The 19162-nt window shown below is 44.6% G+C and overlaps 1 protein-coding gene across 7 annotated transcripts in view; it reads right to left on the bottom strand.

The window, feature by feature from the left end:
- Positions 1-9096: 9096 nt before the first annotated feature.
- Positions 9097-19162, bottom strand: part of Pabir3 (PABIR family member 3) — a 63633-nt gene continuing 53567 nt past the window's right edge. For 2 of the 7 annotated variants that reach the window (XR_005498084.1, XR_005498085.1), the window contains 4 exons: positions 17701-17772; positions 16849-16898; positions 14261-14311; positions 9097-9214 (listed from right to left, as the gene is read on the bottom strand). Coding sequence is in view for 1 of the 7 variants with exons in the window: in XM_006257651.4 (XP_006257713.1) it covers positions 9197-9214 (18 nt within the window). In the remaining 6 variants the exon portion in view is untranslated. The remainder of the gene's footprint in view (positions 9215-14260; positions 14312-16848; positions 16899-17700; positions 17773-19162) is intronic. The other 5 variants (XR_005498083.1, XR_001842827.2, XM_008773644.3 and 2 more) reach the window with 3 other exon arrangements.

The raw sequence follows: 19162 nt of genomic DNA, 5'->3' as shown, positions 1-19162 counted from the left end.
CACAGCACACAGCACACACAGCACACAGCACACACAGCACACACACACACAGCACACACACACAGCACACACAGCGCACACACACACACACAGCACACACAGCGCACACACACACAGCACACAGCACACACAGCACACACAGCACACACAGCACACGCAGCGCACACACACACACACAGCACACAGCACACACAGCACACACAGCACACACAGCGCACACACACACACAGCACACAGCACACACACACACAGCACACACACACACAGCACACACAGCGCACACACACACACACAGCACACAGCACACACACACACAGCACACAGCACACACACACACAGCACACACAGCACACACACACAGCACACACACACAGCACACACACACAGCACACAGTACACACACACACAGCACACACACACAGCACACACAGCGCACACACACACAGCACACAGCACACACAGCACACACAGCACACAGCACACACACACACAGCACACACAGCACACACAGCACACATACACAGCACACACACACAGCACACAGCACACACACACAGCACACAGCACACACAGCACACACACACACAGCACACAGCACACACACACACACACAGCACACAGCACACACAGCACACAGCACACACAGCACACACACACACAGCACACACACACACAGCACACAGCACACACAGCACACACACACAACACACAGCACACACAGCACACACACACAGCACACAGCACACAGCGCACACACACACACAGCACACAGCACACACAGCACACACACACAGCACACAGCACACACAGCACACACACACACAGCACACACACACAGCACACACAGCGCACACACACACACACACAGCACACACAGCGCACACACACACACAGCACACAGCACACACAGCACACACACACAGCACACACAGCACACGCAGCGCACACACACACACAGCACACAGCACACACAGCACACACACACAGCACACACAGCACACACAGCGCACACACACACACAGCACACAGCACACACACACACACAGCACACACACACACAGCACACAAGCGCACACACACACACACAGCACACAGCACACACACACACAGCACACACACACAGCACACACACACAGCACACAGCACACACAGCACACACACACAGCACACACACACACACACAGCACACAGCACACACACACACACAGCACACACACACACAGCACACACAGCGCACACACACACACACAGCACACAGCACACACACACACAGCACACAGTACACACACACAGCACACACAGCACACACACACAGCACACACACACAGCACACAGTACACACACACACACAGCACACACACACACAGCACACACAGCGCACACACACACAGCACACAGCACACACACACACAGCACACAGCACACACACACACAGCACACAGCACACACACACACAGCACACACAGCACACACAGCACACACACACACAGCACACACACACAGCACACAGCACACACAGCACACACACACACACAGCACACAGCACACACAGCACACACACACACAACACACAGCACACACAGCACACAGCACACACAGCACACACACACACAGCACACACACACAGCACACAGCACACACAGCACACACACACAACACACAGCACACACAGCACACACACACAGCACACAGCACACAGCGCACACACACACACAGCACACAGCACACACAGCACACAGCACACACAGCACACACACACACAGCACACACACACAGCACACACAGCGCACACACACACACACAGCACACACAGCGCACACACACACAGCACACAGCACACACAGCACACACAGCACACACAGCACACGCAGCGCACACACACACACACAGCACACAGCACACACAGCACACACAGCACACACAGCGCACACACACACACAGCACACAGCACACACACACACACAGCACACACACACACAGCACACACAGCGCACACACACACACACAGCACACAGCACACACACACACAGCACACAGCACACACACACACAGCACACACAGCACACACACACAGCACACACACACAGCACACACACACAGCACACAGTACACACACACACAGCACACACACACACAGCACACACAGCGCACACACACACAGCACACAGCACACACACACACACAGCACACAGCACACACACACACAGCACACACAGCACACACAGCACACATACACAGCACACACACACAGCACACAGCACACACACACAGCACACAGCACACACAGCACACACACACACACAGCACACAGCACACACACACACACACAGCACACAGCACACACAGCACACAGCACACACAGCACACACACACACAGCACACACACACACAGCACACAGCACACACAGCACACACACACAACACACAGCACACACAGCACACACACACAGCACACAGCACACAGCGCACACACACACACAGCACACAGCACACACAGCACACACACCCAGCACACAGCACACACAGCACACACACACACAGCACACACACACAGCACACACAGCGCACACACACACACACAGCACACACAGCGCACACACACACACAGCACACAGCACACACAGCACACACACACAGCACACACAGCACACGCAGCGCACACACACACACAGCACACAGCACACACAGCACACACACACAGCACACACAGCACACACAGCGCACACACACACACAGCACACAGCACACACACACACACAGCACACACACACACAGCACACAAGCGCACACACACACACAGCACACAGCACACACACACACAGCACACACACAGCACACACACACAGCACACAGCACACACAGCACACACACACAGCACACACACACACACAGCACACACACACACAGCACACACACAGCACACACACACACAGCACACACAGCACCACATTTAAAACTAAAACAAATCTTTACAAACCAAGTATTGTGAACATTGTATTTTAACAATGCCCTGATCACAGTATTTTCTCTTTGAAACCTTTACACTGACGTTGTAAGTTCCCCCTTTAATCATAATGATTATCTTTGTAAAGACAGAAAGGCAGTTAATGTCTGTCATCGTTGGAAGTAAGGAAACCAAGGCTCTAAGAATTCATACCACTGGCTCTCCACAAGAGGGCCTCACAGCAAGTGCAGGACAAAGCCAACAGCAGCAAGCTGACCATGCTAGTAATACTGGCTATAATGTCAGCACAGGAAGGGCCACACAAGGGATCCCAAATAAACCAAGGCAGCTAAGGATATAGGAAATAAGCATTGTTCTGGAAGGCAAGGGAGTTCTTAATGAGAAAGTGGGGAACTGGGCCTGAGGGCCAGGACCGAAGTCTCCTCTGAAGCAGAGACTGGCTCCTCTACCTCTGGTCCTGGCTGTGGAGGGAGCCATTAGTCTGGAGTCATTTTTTTCTAAAGGCTACCACTTTTATTTTTTAATTTTTAAAATTTACTATGTGTATTAACACTTTGCCTACAGCTATGTCTCTCTGTGAGCACATGTCTATAGCACTAGCACATGCCAGAAGATGGAGTCAGATCCATTGGAATTGGAGGTCTAGACAGCTGAGAGCCACCATGTTAGTGCTGGCTAACAGATCCTTTGGAAGAGCAGCTGTGCTCTAACCACTGAGCCATTTCTCCAGCCCAGGACAGCACATCTTAAAGGTTCTGAGTCTGGCTTTGTGTATGTACTGCTGTTAAGGTAAGGTGCCCTTGGAGTTCTTTGTGATGAGAAAGATAAAGTAGGGCTAACTGTAATGATGTTAAACAAACAAACAAAACAAAACCCAAGCAAGAGAGAGCAGATAGTTAATCCAAATTCATTCCAAACATGGGACAGCCAGGGCTTCCCTTTGGCCTTCTCCTTCTCATCTTTGCGTGACTTGGGCTCTGTTCCTGGTTTTGATACAGTGGGTTCCAGAGTGTCCTGTAAACTGTCCTACTCAGACAATTCCTTACAAGGTGCTGTTCTACTTCGATTACCTCAGAGGATGACTCTTGTACGTATGTGTCAGGTAGACAGTATGCTAGCAGTATACGTGGGAATTCAAGTCACCTCAGGTATCACAGTCAGTCATTCTGGAAAACTCCAGTTGCTGGAGGCCAGATTAGTTTACCTGTTTTTTGAAAGAATTCTGGAATTTCCTGTGAGCCTTCCAGGCTTCCTGATCTTCAAACCTTCCTACTAGGTAAAAGGAACAGAAAAAGGAGACATGACGTTTGTTTGACAGACACCCACTCTGAAATCTACCACTCTAGCACCTGGGAGGAGGTGGCAGGCGGATCAATAGTTCAAGTCATCATTGACTACATAGTTAAGTTCCAGGCCAACTTGACGTACATGAAACTAAGTTACAAACAAACTAACAAACACCATTCACTCCTCAGAGAGCCTCACAGGGAACCAAATACTGGATAAAAGCCTGATACCTCTTCCTTCATTTTGTTTCTGTCAGGCTGAAGTCACAGAGATAAAGCTTTGTCTTAAATCTCTAATGACTCTGGATTCTAGAAGGAAACGGTACTTACAGAACAGACCTCTGCGTAGTTAGGGACAGTTCTTACTGATGATGTGAGCTTCTGGGGCAGAAGGACCAGATTGCTGCCCTCAAGCCAAGATTGCAGTAGGAGTTTTGAGCACCTTGGAGAATCAGAACTGAGACAATGATCAACCAGACTTCAGCCTGACTGGGACAGCTCACTTCCACATGCCCCCTGTCCCACTTTGCTCTCTACGGAAACTGAAAGCTCACATCCCCCTACCCCACCCCAAAGACAGGCTTGGAAATCACTAGACTCCTTTATCTGTTCCTCCTTCTAATCCATCCTGAATAATACCCTTTCTGTACTTTTCATCATGCCCCATCTCTTTAGTTTGCATATTGTGGATGCTTGGCTGTATCCAGTTTGTTTTTCAAGGGAGAGGCTTAGCAGATCCCAGGCTTTTGTCCCTCTAAACTCCAGTTCCAACAGGCCTCTGTGAGATGAGGGTATTGGCATGTGGGAAGGCATTTGTAACAGTTAAGCTAAATAAAGATAAGGGTTTTGCTAATTACAGAGGAAATGAACGGGAAGATTGTTCTTGCTCTAAACATTTGGTGAAACTCACCAACAACTCTAGAATGTTAGAGCAGGCTCTGGCTTTTAAGTAGAGCTTTTAGGGTAAAGGTCTAGGTAATGCTAACTTCAGCCAACTAGTCTTGGTCACCCTTCCCCAACATGCCAATTCAAGGTAGAAATAATATTGAAAAGCAGAACAAGATGTATTCAGTATGCTCACACTGGAAAGAAGGACAAATAACAAGCCTTGATTTCAAAGGCACTGATGCAAGGCTTAGGTTTAATCCCAGACAAGACATATTCCTAATTAAGCAGTCTTGATCAAGGTGTAGTCCTGTTCAATGTTCATTCATTGTCTCGGCTGACTCTCCCCAGTCTGTTTTGGTTGAATAAGTTGTCAGAACTGTGTGAAATCCCTTCCTAGGTGGCACCCAAGTCTTATCCATTATTTTATTCTAACATGAAATCTGAAATTCCTGGGAGAATTTGCATTCTCTCTGTCTCTGTCTCTGTCTCTGTCTCTGTCTCTGTCTCTCTCTCTGTCTCTCTCTCTGTCTGTCTGTCTCTCTCTCTCTCTGACACACACACACACACACACACACAGAGAGAGAGAGAGAGAGAGAGAGAGAGAGAGAGAGAGAGAGAGAGAGAGAGAGAGAAGTTTTTCTCTTTAGACCATCTCCCTTGACAGGACACTTGCAATTTGTGTATGCAGCTGGCTATGCATTCAGCACGTACATTGCAGAAGGGCTGGGTGCATAGCTGGAAAGGCCGAGCCTGAGATCCTGAGATCCTGAGATTCTGGTAAAACTAGGTATGTTGATCCATATTATTTGGAAACCTAAATTTTTGTGTGTGGGGAGGAGGGGGGTTTTGAAACAGGATATCATTATGTAGCCCATGCTGTCCTTAAATTTATTGTACTCCTAGTTCAGCCTGAGTGCTAGGGTGATAGGTATGTATAAACTCACTAGAAAATTTACTTTAAAGTACCAAAAGTGTAGAAATTGAGAATAAAGTAGTAGCAGGAATTTGGGATAATGGAGGTAAGGTGGGGGAAGGCTATAAAGGGACATGAGGGACATCCTTGTGGTGAGGGAATAGCTTAATATTTTGATTACATTGGTAGGTCCACAAAAGCATACGTGTAATAAGAAGATGGGACAGAAGTGGATACATATTGTGTCGATGGCAAATGTTCTATCATTTTTAGTGTGCATCATTATGAGCAATGGATTTAATGAGGAAGACTGGTTAAAGGGCAACTTCTGGGAAATCCATGCTTTATTTCAAGATTAAATGTTAAGAAGAGGATGCAGGATGATGGCTCAGTGGATACCGGGAGCTTGCTGGCCAGACACTTCAGCTCTAGGTTAAGTCACACGGCCTGTCTCAAAAACTAAGGTAAAGGGACGGAGAGGTGACTCAGACTTTAAAGAGCAGAGGCGCTGAGTTATTTCCTGGCAGCCACATTGGGTGGCTCCCAAGCTATTGCAAATCCAGCTCCAGGGGGTCTAGTGACCCCTTTTGTATTCTTTGGGCATTTGTGCTCACACATGAACACATGCAATTAAAATATGAAAATAAATATTTAAGAAAAATAATAAAGTGAAGATATGATTGAGGAGGACATCCTGACATCAAACTCTGCCTTCCACATGCACCCACATCAATGAGTTTAACCTGTGCGCACACAGATAGATGCACATGGATAACACACACACATACACACAAAACACAGTCAGCACATAAACCCTGACTTACCTGGAACTCACTCTGTAGGGCGGGCTGGCTTCAAATTCAGAGATCTATTTGTTTTTGCCTCCTGAGTGCTAGGATTTAGGGTTAAGTCTGTAACCTGTCTGGATAAGAAGAGAGGCTATTTGTGCAATAATTTGGCCAACGTTCTGTGTACTGGGGATGAATAAACAGCTGCAATTGTCAAGAAGATCAGCATCCCTGAAGTGAAACCTCCAGTACTGGGACTACAGAAACGTGTTTTCTCAGGACCAGCATCCAGAAGCTCATGAAACTGTTGTCTAAGGAAGCTGGGTTCCATCTCAAGCTGGCGGCAGAACATAGCAATGTAAGCACTGTCTACATGTTACTGGTTTTAAAGACATGAGAGATGCAAGATTGAGGAGCTTGTGGAAAACATTTGAGGCCTTGGACCCTGTGACCTGGTCAGAGTCTTTGTGGAGAGGGCCTTAAGAAGCTATTGAAGGGGGCTGAAAAGGTAAAATCTCAGTTTCATTGGAGAACTCAGGATATTGGAGATGATAAAGTCAGGTCATGGGATGTCCACTAAGGGAAGCTTCAGGTGTAAAGTGAAGCCAGCTTAAGCCCGAGAGAGAAGCTATGTACACTGCTCATGGTAGATATGGAGGGGTGGGGCTATCCAAGTCATTTGGTGATGAGATTGCATTATGAGTCCCAAATGCTGGACATTAGAGCTACACGATTTGGTATTTTCCTTGCTAGACTTTGGCTTTGTTTTGATCTGACCATTTCTTGAGTTGCTCTAACTTTTCACTTTTAAACAAGTGTAATTGCTCGTTGCCATTATGTGTTGGAAGTCTGTGGTGATTTGAATATGCTTGGCCCATGGGAAGTTGCATTATTAGGTGATGGAGCCTTGTTGGAGTAGGTGCGGCCCTGTTGGAGGCAGAGTGTAGCCCTGAGTAGGTTTTGGGAAGCTGCAGGGAAGTTGGGGAAATTTGTGTGTGGAAGGGAGTGGTGACCTCAGGGCAAGTCCCGACCCAACTTATTGTTTACGTGTTTGCCGTTGAGCAAGGGATAGTTTATATTATGTTAGGTGTTGATCTGCTTATTTTTTATATTTGGACATGAGGAGATATGATTGTATGTCAAATTGACAAAGGATGCATTAGGATGGCTCTTCTTGGTTGTCAACTTGACTATATCTGTAATGAACTACAATGCAGCAAGGCAGAACTTGTAAAGATCTTGTGAAAAGGTTAAAAAACCCACTTAGGTCCAGGTGTGGTGGTTCATGCCTTCAATTCCAGCACTCAGGGGACAGAAGCATGCAGATCTCCGAGTTCAAGATGCATATGTTGTAAGTCTATAGCTTTTAACTTTATTTTATAGGAGTTCGCTGTTAAGAAACGTGTGGTTTTAAAAAACACTTGGGACTTTTAATATTGGACTGTATTTTACATTATGAAAAAGACACTCTAGAGACAAGGAGCGAAAGGCTATGACTTTGGCTACGGTTTATTTGTTTGTTGACTTGACAAGGAGGTGGAGTATAATAGTTAGCTTAGATCATCCGGAAAGAAAACCTTGGTTGGCCTGTGGGTGTGTCTGTTGGGAGTTATCTTAATTCAGTTAATTGATATAGGAAGACCCAGCCCACTATAGGCAGCACCACTCCCTAGGTAGGAAATTATAAAATGTATGAGTGGAAAAGTCAAGCTGAACCTAAGCAAGTAAGCAAGTGAGCATGTGTGTATTCATTTCCTTATGCTCTCAATTGTGGTGTGATGTGACCAGCTGTTTAAAGTTCCTGCCTTAACTTCCCTACTGTGACAGGATATAACCTGAAATTGTAACATGTAAACGTTTTCTCTCCTTAGTTGCTTTTATCTGAGTATTTTTGGTTAATTTTTAAAGATTTATGTTTCTTTTATAGTACAGTATGGATGTTTTGCCTGCATGTCTGTCTATGCACTGTGCCTTTGGAGGCCAAAAAAGGAAGTTGGATCCCTGGAACATGAGTTATGGATAGATGAAAACCACCATGTGGGTCCTGAGAATCTAACATGGGTCCTCTGGAGGAGTAACCAGTTTCATAACCAGAGAGCCAACTTCAGCTTCTTTTCAGAGTATTTTATCACTCCAACAGAGATGAAACTGGGACAGTTCTAATGTGCTTGTATATCATGCCTTGTGTTCAGCCCCCAATACCACAAAACAAAACAAAATTCCCAAACCGGAACTAGGGAAGGGGCAGTCAGTGAATGCATGCGTCTTTCTTTTATTGTAATCTATGAATGTGTGGTTTAGTTTGGAACTATCCGCTGATGGTGACTTGAACAGACTGGGAAGATTCTGTATCTGATTAAGACAACTCTTCTCCCTGCCATGGCAGAAAAAAAAGAGCAGAAAGAGGTTAAATTCCTTCAATACTTCAATCTGAAAAGAAGCATAAGGTAGGAAAAAGGGGGCAGGCCAGGGAACTGGGAAGCCTTAGGGTCCTGAGATGACTCGCACCAGGCCACCATGCAAAGCCTGGAGTTCAGCTGGGCCCAGAGGCAGCTGTGTTCGGGAGGTCAAGATCCATGGGAGACTGCCTCCAGAAATAATGCTGTTGGAGTAATACCAGCTCATCTAGCCTCAAAAGGACGTAGTTTGAGGAGAAGCCAGAAATCCAAAACTATTTTTCTAGGTCAGTTCCTCAAGTGTACCAGAAGACATGGACAGTCTCCAAACCTTTCAGTTGTACTGTGCAGGTTAGAAAGAGTGTAGAGTGGGAATGTGTGTCACAGGCTGTGAGATTCCAGGCACACCCTACCGTTCAGAGGCCCCATCTTGATATTCTACACTGCATGTACCTCCCTGAAATGTCTTCCACACCTCTTACCTGGTTGATGTAACCCAGAAGTTGATAGAAGTTGTCTCTGCCATATTCTGGTACCATATTTAGGTAATGTGAGTAATTCTGCCATTTGTTAGTTGTATGGTTTTAGAGAAGTTGTCTAAACCATGGTCTCTTAAACTCTTAGTCATGGCCCAAGGTGAGCCTTGGGAGAAAATAGCAACAGTAAAAAGGTTCTGAACATACAACTGTCAAAATCCGAATCCAGGGGCTCAGAATGCTGCTCAGATGGTAGAGTGCTCGCCTACCAAGAACAAACCCTGGCTTTGATCCCAGCACTGCATAAAGTGAGGCATAGTGCAACCAGGGAACCTACATGAGACTGACCTAGGCCCTGTGCAAACATGTAACCATTGCATAGCTTGATCTTCTTGTGGGACTCCTAACAGTGGGGACAGGGGCTGCCTCTGACTCTGACAACTGCTTTTGGGACCGTTATCCTCCTGCTGGAATGCTTTATCTAGCCTCCATAAGAGAGGATGTGCCTACTCCAACTTGATATACCAAGGCAGGTTAATATCCCTGGGAGGCCTCCCCTTTTCTGAAGAGAAACAGAGCAAGACAAGAGTAGATATGTTGGGGAAGGAAAGGTGGGGGGGGGTGGAAGAAAAAGAGGAGGTACAGGAAACTATGCTTTGGGTGTAAAGTAAGTAATAAATTAATTAAAAAATAAGATCCAGTGACACTGGCCTGTAACCCTAACACTATAGCCAGGTGAAAGGAGGAGAAGCAGAGGTTTAAAGGCATCTTTGGCTACACAGACAATTTGAGGCCATCCTTGGATACATGAGACCTGGCTCTACAGAAAAACAAGCTCAAAATCAAACATACCATGAGTTCGAGTTGTCTGGAAACACTTGTCTATATTGCATCAGCAACTTCCCTGAATCTTGCTTCTGTCTGTGTGTACAAAGGGCACACTTTGCTAGATGTATGCTGTCTTTCCAGACAACACCACTGGCTGCTGCTTGAAACACCTTAGCTCTGATCTAACACTATTATAAGCTATGGACTGCTGTGGATTTACTAAATACATTTTCTTACAGAAAAATAGCAGCTTTGTTTTCTTGGGGTTTTTTTGTTTTTTGTTTTTCTTCCGGAGCTGGGGACCGAACCCAGGGCCTTTTCGCTTGCTAGGCAAGCGCTCTACCACTGAGCTAAATCCCCAACCCCAGCTTTGTTTTCTTGAGACAGAGTCTCACTATGTTGTCACGAAACTCACTGTGTAGACCAGACTAGCTTTGAATTCACAAGAGTTCTGCCTGCTTCTGCCTCCTGAGTGCTACCACACTTAACTGGAGATATTTGTTTAATTATGAAAAACGCCTATAAATATTTTCTTCCACCATTCTTCAGCATATAAGTATCATATTAATAAATTTTTGGATTGAATTATGTTAGAATGTTTAAGTTTTAAAATTGTCTGAAGAGCTGGAGAAATGGCTCATTGGCTAAAAGTGCTTGTCACTCTTTCGAAAGACCAGAGTTCAGTTCCTAGCACCCAGTTAAATATCTCACAACTGACTCCAGGGGATCCAACAGGATTCTGGCATCTGAGTGCACCTGTACACATGTGAAGATACATACACATACACACACATGCAAGAAATAAATATTAAATAAATAAAAATAAAAAGTGCTGGTTGAGTTGCTGGCTTGAGCTATATATTTTAAAAAATTAAATGAATTTCTGACTTGGGATTAGGACAGACTTCTTAAAATAAAGACATTTTTAAAATGTGTGTGTGTGTGTGTGTGACATGAATGTGTAGACATGCTTGTGTGTGTGACAGTGGAGCATATATGCATCCGTGGAGGTCAGAGAACTGCTTTATGGAGTTAGTTCTCTCCTTTCACCTCTATGTAAATTCGGGGATTTGAACTCAGGTCGTGGTGTTTGCATGGCAAAAGTTCTATCCACTGAGCCTAGGACAGCTTCTAAAATTGCCATAAGTGTACTTCTGCCACTTCTATGTATTTGTGGGAACTTGTTCTCTCAGGACTGATGATTATAAAATCAAACCATCTATTACACCAAAGATGCTCTATGCCTTACTATATTAAATATTGAGGCAAGATTTAATTCTTTATGTAAAAATAAACAAAGGCATCCATCTTATTAGTATGCAAATTTGCCTTCTTTTTTAATAAATGGTAAAATGATATATTTACCAAGGGATTATTTAAAACACTTTCTTTGTGATTTATTATCAGGAAATGTTTAATTTGTATACTTATTTTATATACCTAGGTTCCTGTAAAATTTTTCAGATGAAAAAGAGTCCCACATAGTAAAAGATTAAGAAGCTCTGACTTAAAACTCTGCGCTCCTCACTTTGCTTATCCATCAGATGTTGAATGAGGGGAACTCCTGCCCTTACAGGATTTACAAAGTGTTTGGCACTAACAGTTGCTAATTTACCTTCCTCCTTGCTCAGTTCTCTGTTTTTTTTTTTTTAATGGATGTCACATTACTCTTTCCTCTAGAAGCTTCTATTCTTTGTCGTCCAGTTACCTAGAATCAAACCCAAGACAGTAGCTTGTTGCTGTGGCCTTGTTGGTAAGGCTAAAATGCACAGGACCTTCTAGTGTTGCTGATGGAAACCTAGAATATGCAGGAGGGGATGCTGTCGTAGTTTGAACAACATGTCTCCCATACTCTCAGCATTTGAATATTTGGTCAACAGTTGGTGGCACTGTGTGGGGGGACTTAGGAGGTGCGACCTTGCGGGAGGGAGTGTGTCTTTGGAGGTGGGCTTTTAGAGTCTAAAGACACCATTCTCTCTGCTTGCTGCTGCTGTTTAAGATATGTACTCTTAGCCTCCTGCGCTAATCTCTCGGCCTCTTTGCTGCTGTGCTTCCCCAGCATGATGACAATAAACTCCAACCCTGTGGGACTGTACACCCAAATAAGCACTTCCTTCTATAAATTGCCTTGGTCACAGTGTTTTATCCCAGCAATAGAAAAATAACTAATACAGATGCCAACATCCCATCTCAGACATATGAAGGGAACATACTGAATTATTTTATTTCAATATTTAATTTATTTTTGTTGCTCTAGGGATTGAACCCAAGGAATACTAGGCGAGCATTCTATCTCTGATCCACATCTGCAGTCAACAGATTTAATTCTTTGCTTCCTTGATACACTGTCATGACAGAACTGTTCATGTGATAAAGCCTGCCTTTTGTCCAAAGATATTTCAGACAAATGTTATGTGTCAAATAAAACCATAAACCAAAGAATTTTTAATATCTCGACAACAATGGCTTCTTGCTCAGTTCAACAGGCACAGAACAAGAATGAGAATCAACTCAAAGACTGTCATGATGGATGTTAGCAAATAGAGCAAGAGAATCTCAAATGGATCCAGTTCCACCAATGTTCTGTCCTTTGCCCTGGTACTTCAGCATCCCTTACTTTAGCCTATGGTCAATCATGAGGTACAGTGGCTAGAGGAATGGGTCAGGAAATGAAGGCAAGAGGTGTAGATCAAGTTTCAGTGATCCATTCATTCAATCTGGTTATCCATTCATCTGGCTAGAGGTGGCAGGCCTCAGTCCATATTCTTGGCTGAATAAGTGAATGACTATACTATATTTGATAACCTCCAGACATGTCCCTTCTCTTGCATGCAATTTACTGTCAGTAGTTGTATAGCCTACAAGAAGTCACTCTGTCCCTGGAACTCATGTCATCTGTGAAAAGGTGACACATTTATTTATATTCTAAAACAATTATTAGAATCATAGGAAGGACCACAGGGGTGAGACCTCTGCAGACTCTGGGTGTTCTGTATGATTGCCCTCTGTGTAATAGGTGTGTGAATAGCTGCTATTGTCATTTGAAATGTATGTCCTAAGTCTATTTCAAGTACACCAGATATATTCCGACTGTTTTTCTTCTTTACTTGTGGGAAAGCCAACCAAAACTAGAATGAGTGGGAAAGAAAAAATTCTGGTATGCTAGACTAAATGTGACACAGAGCTAGAGTTTTCTTCTACAGTGCTCTAAGCGTTCTAGAGACCAGAGCTCCACTTGTGTTCTCAAATGCACTGGATAATATTCCCCCTAAAAGACAGCTCGAAGTCCTGTGGGGAAATCTACTCATGTAAGGACTTTCCACTGTAAAATTACTATTACAAACTGGGTGTGGTAGTCCCTGCCCATAAACCCAGGTACTTGGAAGGCTGAGGCAAGAGGATCACAAGTTGAAGGTGAAGGGCCTACTCAGATATAGGGAGACTTCGAAGGCAGGCTAGACAATGTAATGAGATTCTCTCTTAAAAGAAAAATAAGGAGGTGGGTGTGTAATTCAGTGATGGAGTGCTTACCATGCAGAATTCACAAGTAGTTCAATTACTAGTGCAACAGATGTAGACAGTGTGACAAGGTTAGAAAAGGTCATTAGGGTGGCTCTTATCTGTTACCTAGCCTGTGTATAAAAAGTCATTTAGGACTGCCACCCCACAAACAATAATATAAAGTGAGAAAGGATGGCGGTCACATGCAAATGGACTCACAGATTGGAGTTGTGCAGCTTCTAGTGAATGAGCAACTGGAGCTTCCTGGAGCTGGAAAAGGATAATTCCTTTATAACATGCAGAGTATGGCCCTGCCAACATGCTCACTTCATATTCTAGCTTCTAAATATAGGAACCAATAAATATCTGTTGTTTATAGTGCTGTGTGGGGCTGGAGAGATGGCTCAGCGGTTAAGAGCACTGACTGTTCTTCCAGAGGTCCTGAGTTCAAATCCCAGCAACTACATGGTGGCTCACATCCATCTGTAATGGGATCTGATGCCCCCTTCTGGTGTGTCTGAAAACAGCTACAGTGTACTCATATAAAATAAATAAGTAAGTAAGTAAGTAAGTAAATAAATAAATCTTTTTAAAAAAAGACTGGAATTATAGTGCTGTGCGACAGCAATTCCAGGGAAGAACACAATCCCTACCACATACTTCCCTCTGCCCTCAGTGTAGTTATGGTGCCTTTTTCTCCTCCTGCCCATAAGTACACCATGAGAACTGTGCTTTGATCTAATTAATGTGGTCTTCTGAACAGCAGAAATGCTTAGAAAGAACCCCGAACTTCATCTCACATCTAAAAACCCAAAAACCACCACCACCACCAATCCCATCAAACAACAACAAAAATCTCATAGTTTTGCTTGAACCTTTTTCCTCTGAGACAGGGCTTCATTATGTAGCCCAGACCCCCTTGACCCTCCTGTTTCAACATCCCTAGTACTAAGATTTCAGCCATCTGCTTCCACACTGGGCTGCTTCCTATTCCTTATCCCCATATAATGGAAAGGCAAGAGTGTCTTCCATTCCTTTCTCTGCTCTCAAATTTGATAGGAAATATTAAGACCGGGGCTGGAGAGCTGTCTCAGCAACTAGTAGCTCCTGTCATAATTGTGAGGGCCAGCATTCAGATCACAACACCCTCAAAACAAGCTGCCCATCCCTGAAATGCCAAGTCTAAGAGGGCTGGAGATAGGTAAGTGGCTGGAGCTTGCTTAGAGCTCAGATGAAAAGGTTCTGGAAGAGACTCTGCCTCTTCCAGCCTAAAAGACTGAGTTTGGGGCAAGGAATGAACGTCAGTATCAACAGCCTTGTAGTGTTCCATTCCTGCCAAATGTGAATAGCCTGACTCATGAGGAGGGCAGAACAGACAACCCCAAACTGAAGCACATTCTCCAAAATAATTCGCCTAGACTCAGCCAAAATGGCAATATCAGGGGGAGGACCATTCCAGGTTTAAGAAGTATTATGAAAAGAAACACAACTATATATGTGATGTAGTGATATAGGTCACCAGACATGTAAAATTTGAATACGAAATTGGGTTGTATACAATGTATTGCTTCTTTTCTTTTTACTTTCCTCTATTGTTTTTGAGTGATGTCATTGCTCTGTTGTTCAGGTTGGCCTCAAACATGGTATCCTCCTGCAGGTATGTACCATGTGGTACAGACTTATGGGAGAGTCTGAGGATGCATGCTAAGCTCAGATTTCTGGGGGAAAGGAGTCAGGGGAGCTCTTTTTTTTTTTTTTGGTTCTTTTTTTTCGGAGCTGGGGACCAAACCCAGGGCCTTGCGCTTCCTAGGCAAGCGCTCTGACACTGAGCTAAATCCCCAACCCCGTCAGGGGAGCTCTTTACAGGAGATATAAGGAGGGAGCTTGGGCCAGGCATGGTGGAACACCCCTGTAATCTCAGCACACAGGAGGCAGAGACAATGAGGATCTCATGAAATCCGAGAGAGCCTGGGCTACACAGTAGGATCCCCATCTAAAACAAAAAGATTGACAAATAAGAGAGGAGGCTTATGTTGGCTGCAGAAGTCATTTTTGGGGCTGGAGAGATGGCTCAGTGGTTAAGAGCACCAACTGCTCTTCCAGAGGTCCTGAGTTCAAATCCCAGCAACCACATGGTGGCTCACAACCTTCTGTCATAGAATCTGATGCCCTCTTCTGGTGTGTCTGAAGACAGTGACAGTGTACTTACATATAATAAATAAATCTTTTTAAAAAAAGTCATTTTTGCATCTCCATGACTAAGTACCTGAGAGAAAGAACGTAAGACAGGATTTCCATCAGGCACAGAGAGGAAGGCAGGGCAGCTCTGTGCCATCTGTGAGGAGTATGATGAACAGGCTATTCACATCATGGTGAGCCATGGACCAAGGGCCAGAACATCACTTTTAAAGGCTCACCCCTACTGACCTATTTCTGCTAGTTGGCTCCGCCTTTTAAAATTTCAGCAGCCTCCTCCCAAAATAGTGTCACCGGCTGGGAAACAAGCATTCAAAATATGAGTGGGGGAGGAGGGCACTCGGGACTCAAACCGTAACAGGTGGCAAAGCTTGTGAAGGGTTTGGGCGCTGGTGAGACATGCGTGCAGAGGTGACTGGCCTATTAGGATATAGGGATGACACTTGAGCCTGCAGAGGACGAAAGCCACTTGCTTCTTGAGGACAGACAAGGCAAGGATTAGCAAATTGTGAGCAGCCAGGCTGAGGCCCTGTGGTCTCTGAGGTAACTTAAGAAGGGTAGTCATAAGCAAAACAACTTGAGGTTGAAAGATTGAATACAAGCGTGCTTACCTATGACCTTTGCTGTGATGTGTAACTGAATGCCAAAGATATATCAGCCCCTAGATTGATAAATATTGGTAACCAGGTTAGGGGAATGACCATAAATTAGTTAGACTAGCTAATAATAAACTGGGGCAGAAAGAGAATGTCAAGTGGTCATTAAAGAAAAAACTAATGAAGTGATTTTTCAAGAACAAGATGAGCTTTGCAAGCAATAAGAATAAGGTAGTAGCCAATTAACACCCAACAGAATGGGGAGAGATTGTGATTAATAGGAAAAATCCTGAGAACAGTAGCAGGCCCCATAATAAAGGGAAATCAGCCAGGTAATGATGCTGACTCAGAAGTCAACGGGGGATGGGAATTTCCATTCAATTATCAGACATGAATGTTTGTGGAATGAGCCTGATAGGAAGGGTTTTCTTTTTTTTTAACTTGTATTTGTGTGTGTGTGTGTGTGTGCGCGTGTGTGTGTACACAGGAAAGTGCCATGGTGCACTTGAGGAGGCCAAAGGACAACTTTTGGGAATAGCTTCTCTCCTTCTACCATGAGGGTTCTGGGGACAGAACTCAGGTTGGCAGGCTTAGCATCTTTTTTTTTTTCCCTTTTCTTTTTTTTCCGGAGCTGGGGACCGAACCCAGGGCCTTGCGCTTGCTAGGCAAGCGCTCTACCACTGAGCTAAATCCCCAACCCCCCAGGCTTAGCATCTTTATCCACTGAACCATTTTGCTGTTCCGCTTTAAGTTTTTCCTTGTACTTGGGAGCTAGAGGCCGGCAAATCTCTGTGAGTAGCAGGTCAGTCAGGACTACATAGTGAGACCCTGTCTCTCTCAAAACATGGCCATTTTAGCAGGTCCTACCTGCTATCAAAGCACTTGGCAGGTGAGTTTGAAGCCACCTTTGAGTTCCAGTCTGGGCTACAGAGTGAGACTCTGTGTAAAAAAAAAAAGCAATTTCATATTTCAAATGAAAATAAATCCCCATGTATTCATCGCTTAACTTCAACACATGGTCAGTTTTATTTCATCCAAACCCTGACCACATATCCTGGCAAAATGACTGGTTTGAAGCAAAATTCTAGTGGATGTTTTTGTTGTACCTTTATTCTAATGATTTATATCTATAAAGTAGATACAAATTACTTACGTACATAAAACTGAAGTTGAAGGATTAAATTCATCTGTTTTAAATTGTTTTCTCAGCAAGTAATATATCCACAGAACTCAAAATACAAAAGGTAGGAGAAAGTAGGGAAAAGGAAGGCTTTATGCAATGGCTCTGTGAATAAAAAAGCTTGCTCACCAGGCTGATGACCTGATTTCGAAGAAGACAACAAGTTCCACAAGTTACCCTTCGCCTTCCAAGTATATACTATGGTATATACTCAGTAGTGTTTGTTCACACACACACACACACACACACACACACACACACACACACACACATGCAAGCATGCACACACAATTTTTATAACTTTACAAAAAGAGCCAGACATAAAGGTGCAAACCTTTCGCCCCAACCTCAAGAGGCAGGGGCAGACAGATCTGCCAACATGGCCTATAGAGTCAGTCCTAGGCTAGCCATGATTACATAATAAACCCCTGGCTTTTTTGTTTTTCTTAACTGTGTGTCAGGTCCCATTCCCTCTATGTCCCCAGGCCAAAGTTCCCAGCTCCAGTCCATTTGTCAACAGCCGTCTTTGGAGAAACCACTATTAATTTGTCTCTCCTTCTGCAACTGTTGGATGCCGATACTGTCAAAGGCACTGCACACTACTCACACGCAGCTGTGCCTTGCTTCTCCTGCTCACTACCCAACCATTGTTTCAGCCCACAAAATGCACCCCTTTCTACCATCATATAGTGTTCCACTTTATGGACTAAACGTAGCGCACTACAATTGTGCTTCAGGACGTTTCTCATCAGATGCAGTTACAGACAATGGTGCAGTGTCTTTCTCTTCTTATGCAGTCCTCCTGCACAGAAGCAAGTGGGTAAGACAAAGCTCCTTGTGGCAGAGTTGCTGAATGGATGGAATGTGTGTAATCCTGATAAATAATGCTATGTTATCCTCGCTCAGGTAAGTCTTGTTTGAATTCTGCCTAAGCTTCCTTGTCCCTGTTTCTTCACACTTACTATCGGGGTCCTGTAGTGGCCCACATCAACATCTGAACCTCAGAGACACTTGTTTCTGTGAGTTTAGCCTTCTATTGCCACCCCCAACTCCACCCCCCTGCTCCTAGGTCGGCCCTCATAGCTAGCACTCCACCCTTCCTCTCCTCTCCTTTCCCAGAAGCCATAAGTAGCTTCCTGGCTTCCTTTC

This window comes from Rattus norvegicus, chromosome X (assembly GCF_036323735.1).
Source record: "Rattus norvegicus strain BN/NHsdMcwi chromosome X, GRCr8, whole genome shotgun sequence".
Lineage (NCBI taxonomy): Eukaryota > Metazoa > Chordata > Mammalia > Rodentia > Muridae > Rattus > Rattus norvegicus.
The sequence above is the reverse complement of the archived record's forward strand: the minus strand, read 5'-3'. Positions and strand labels throughout refer to the sequence as shown.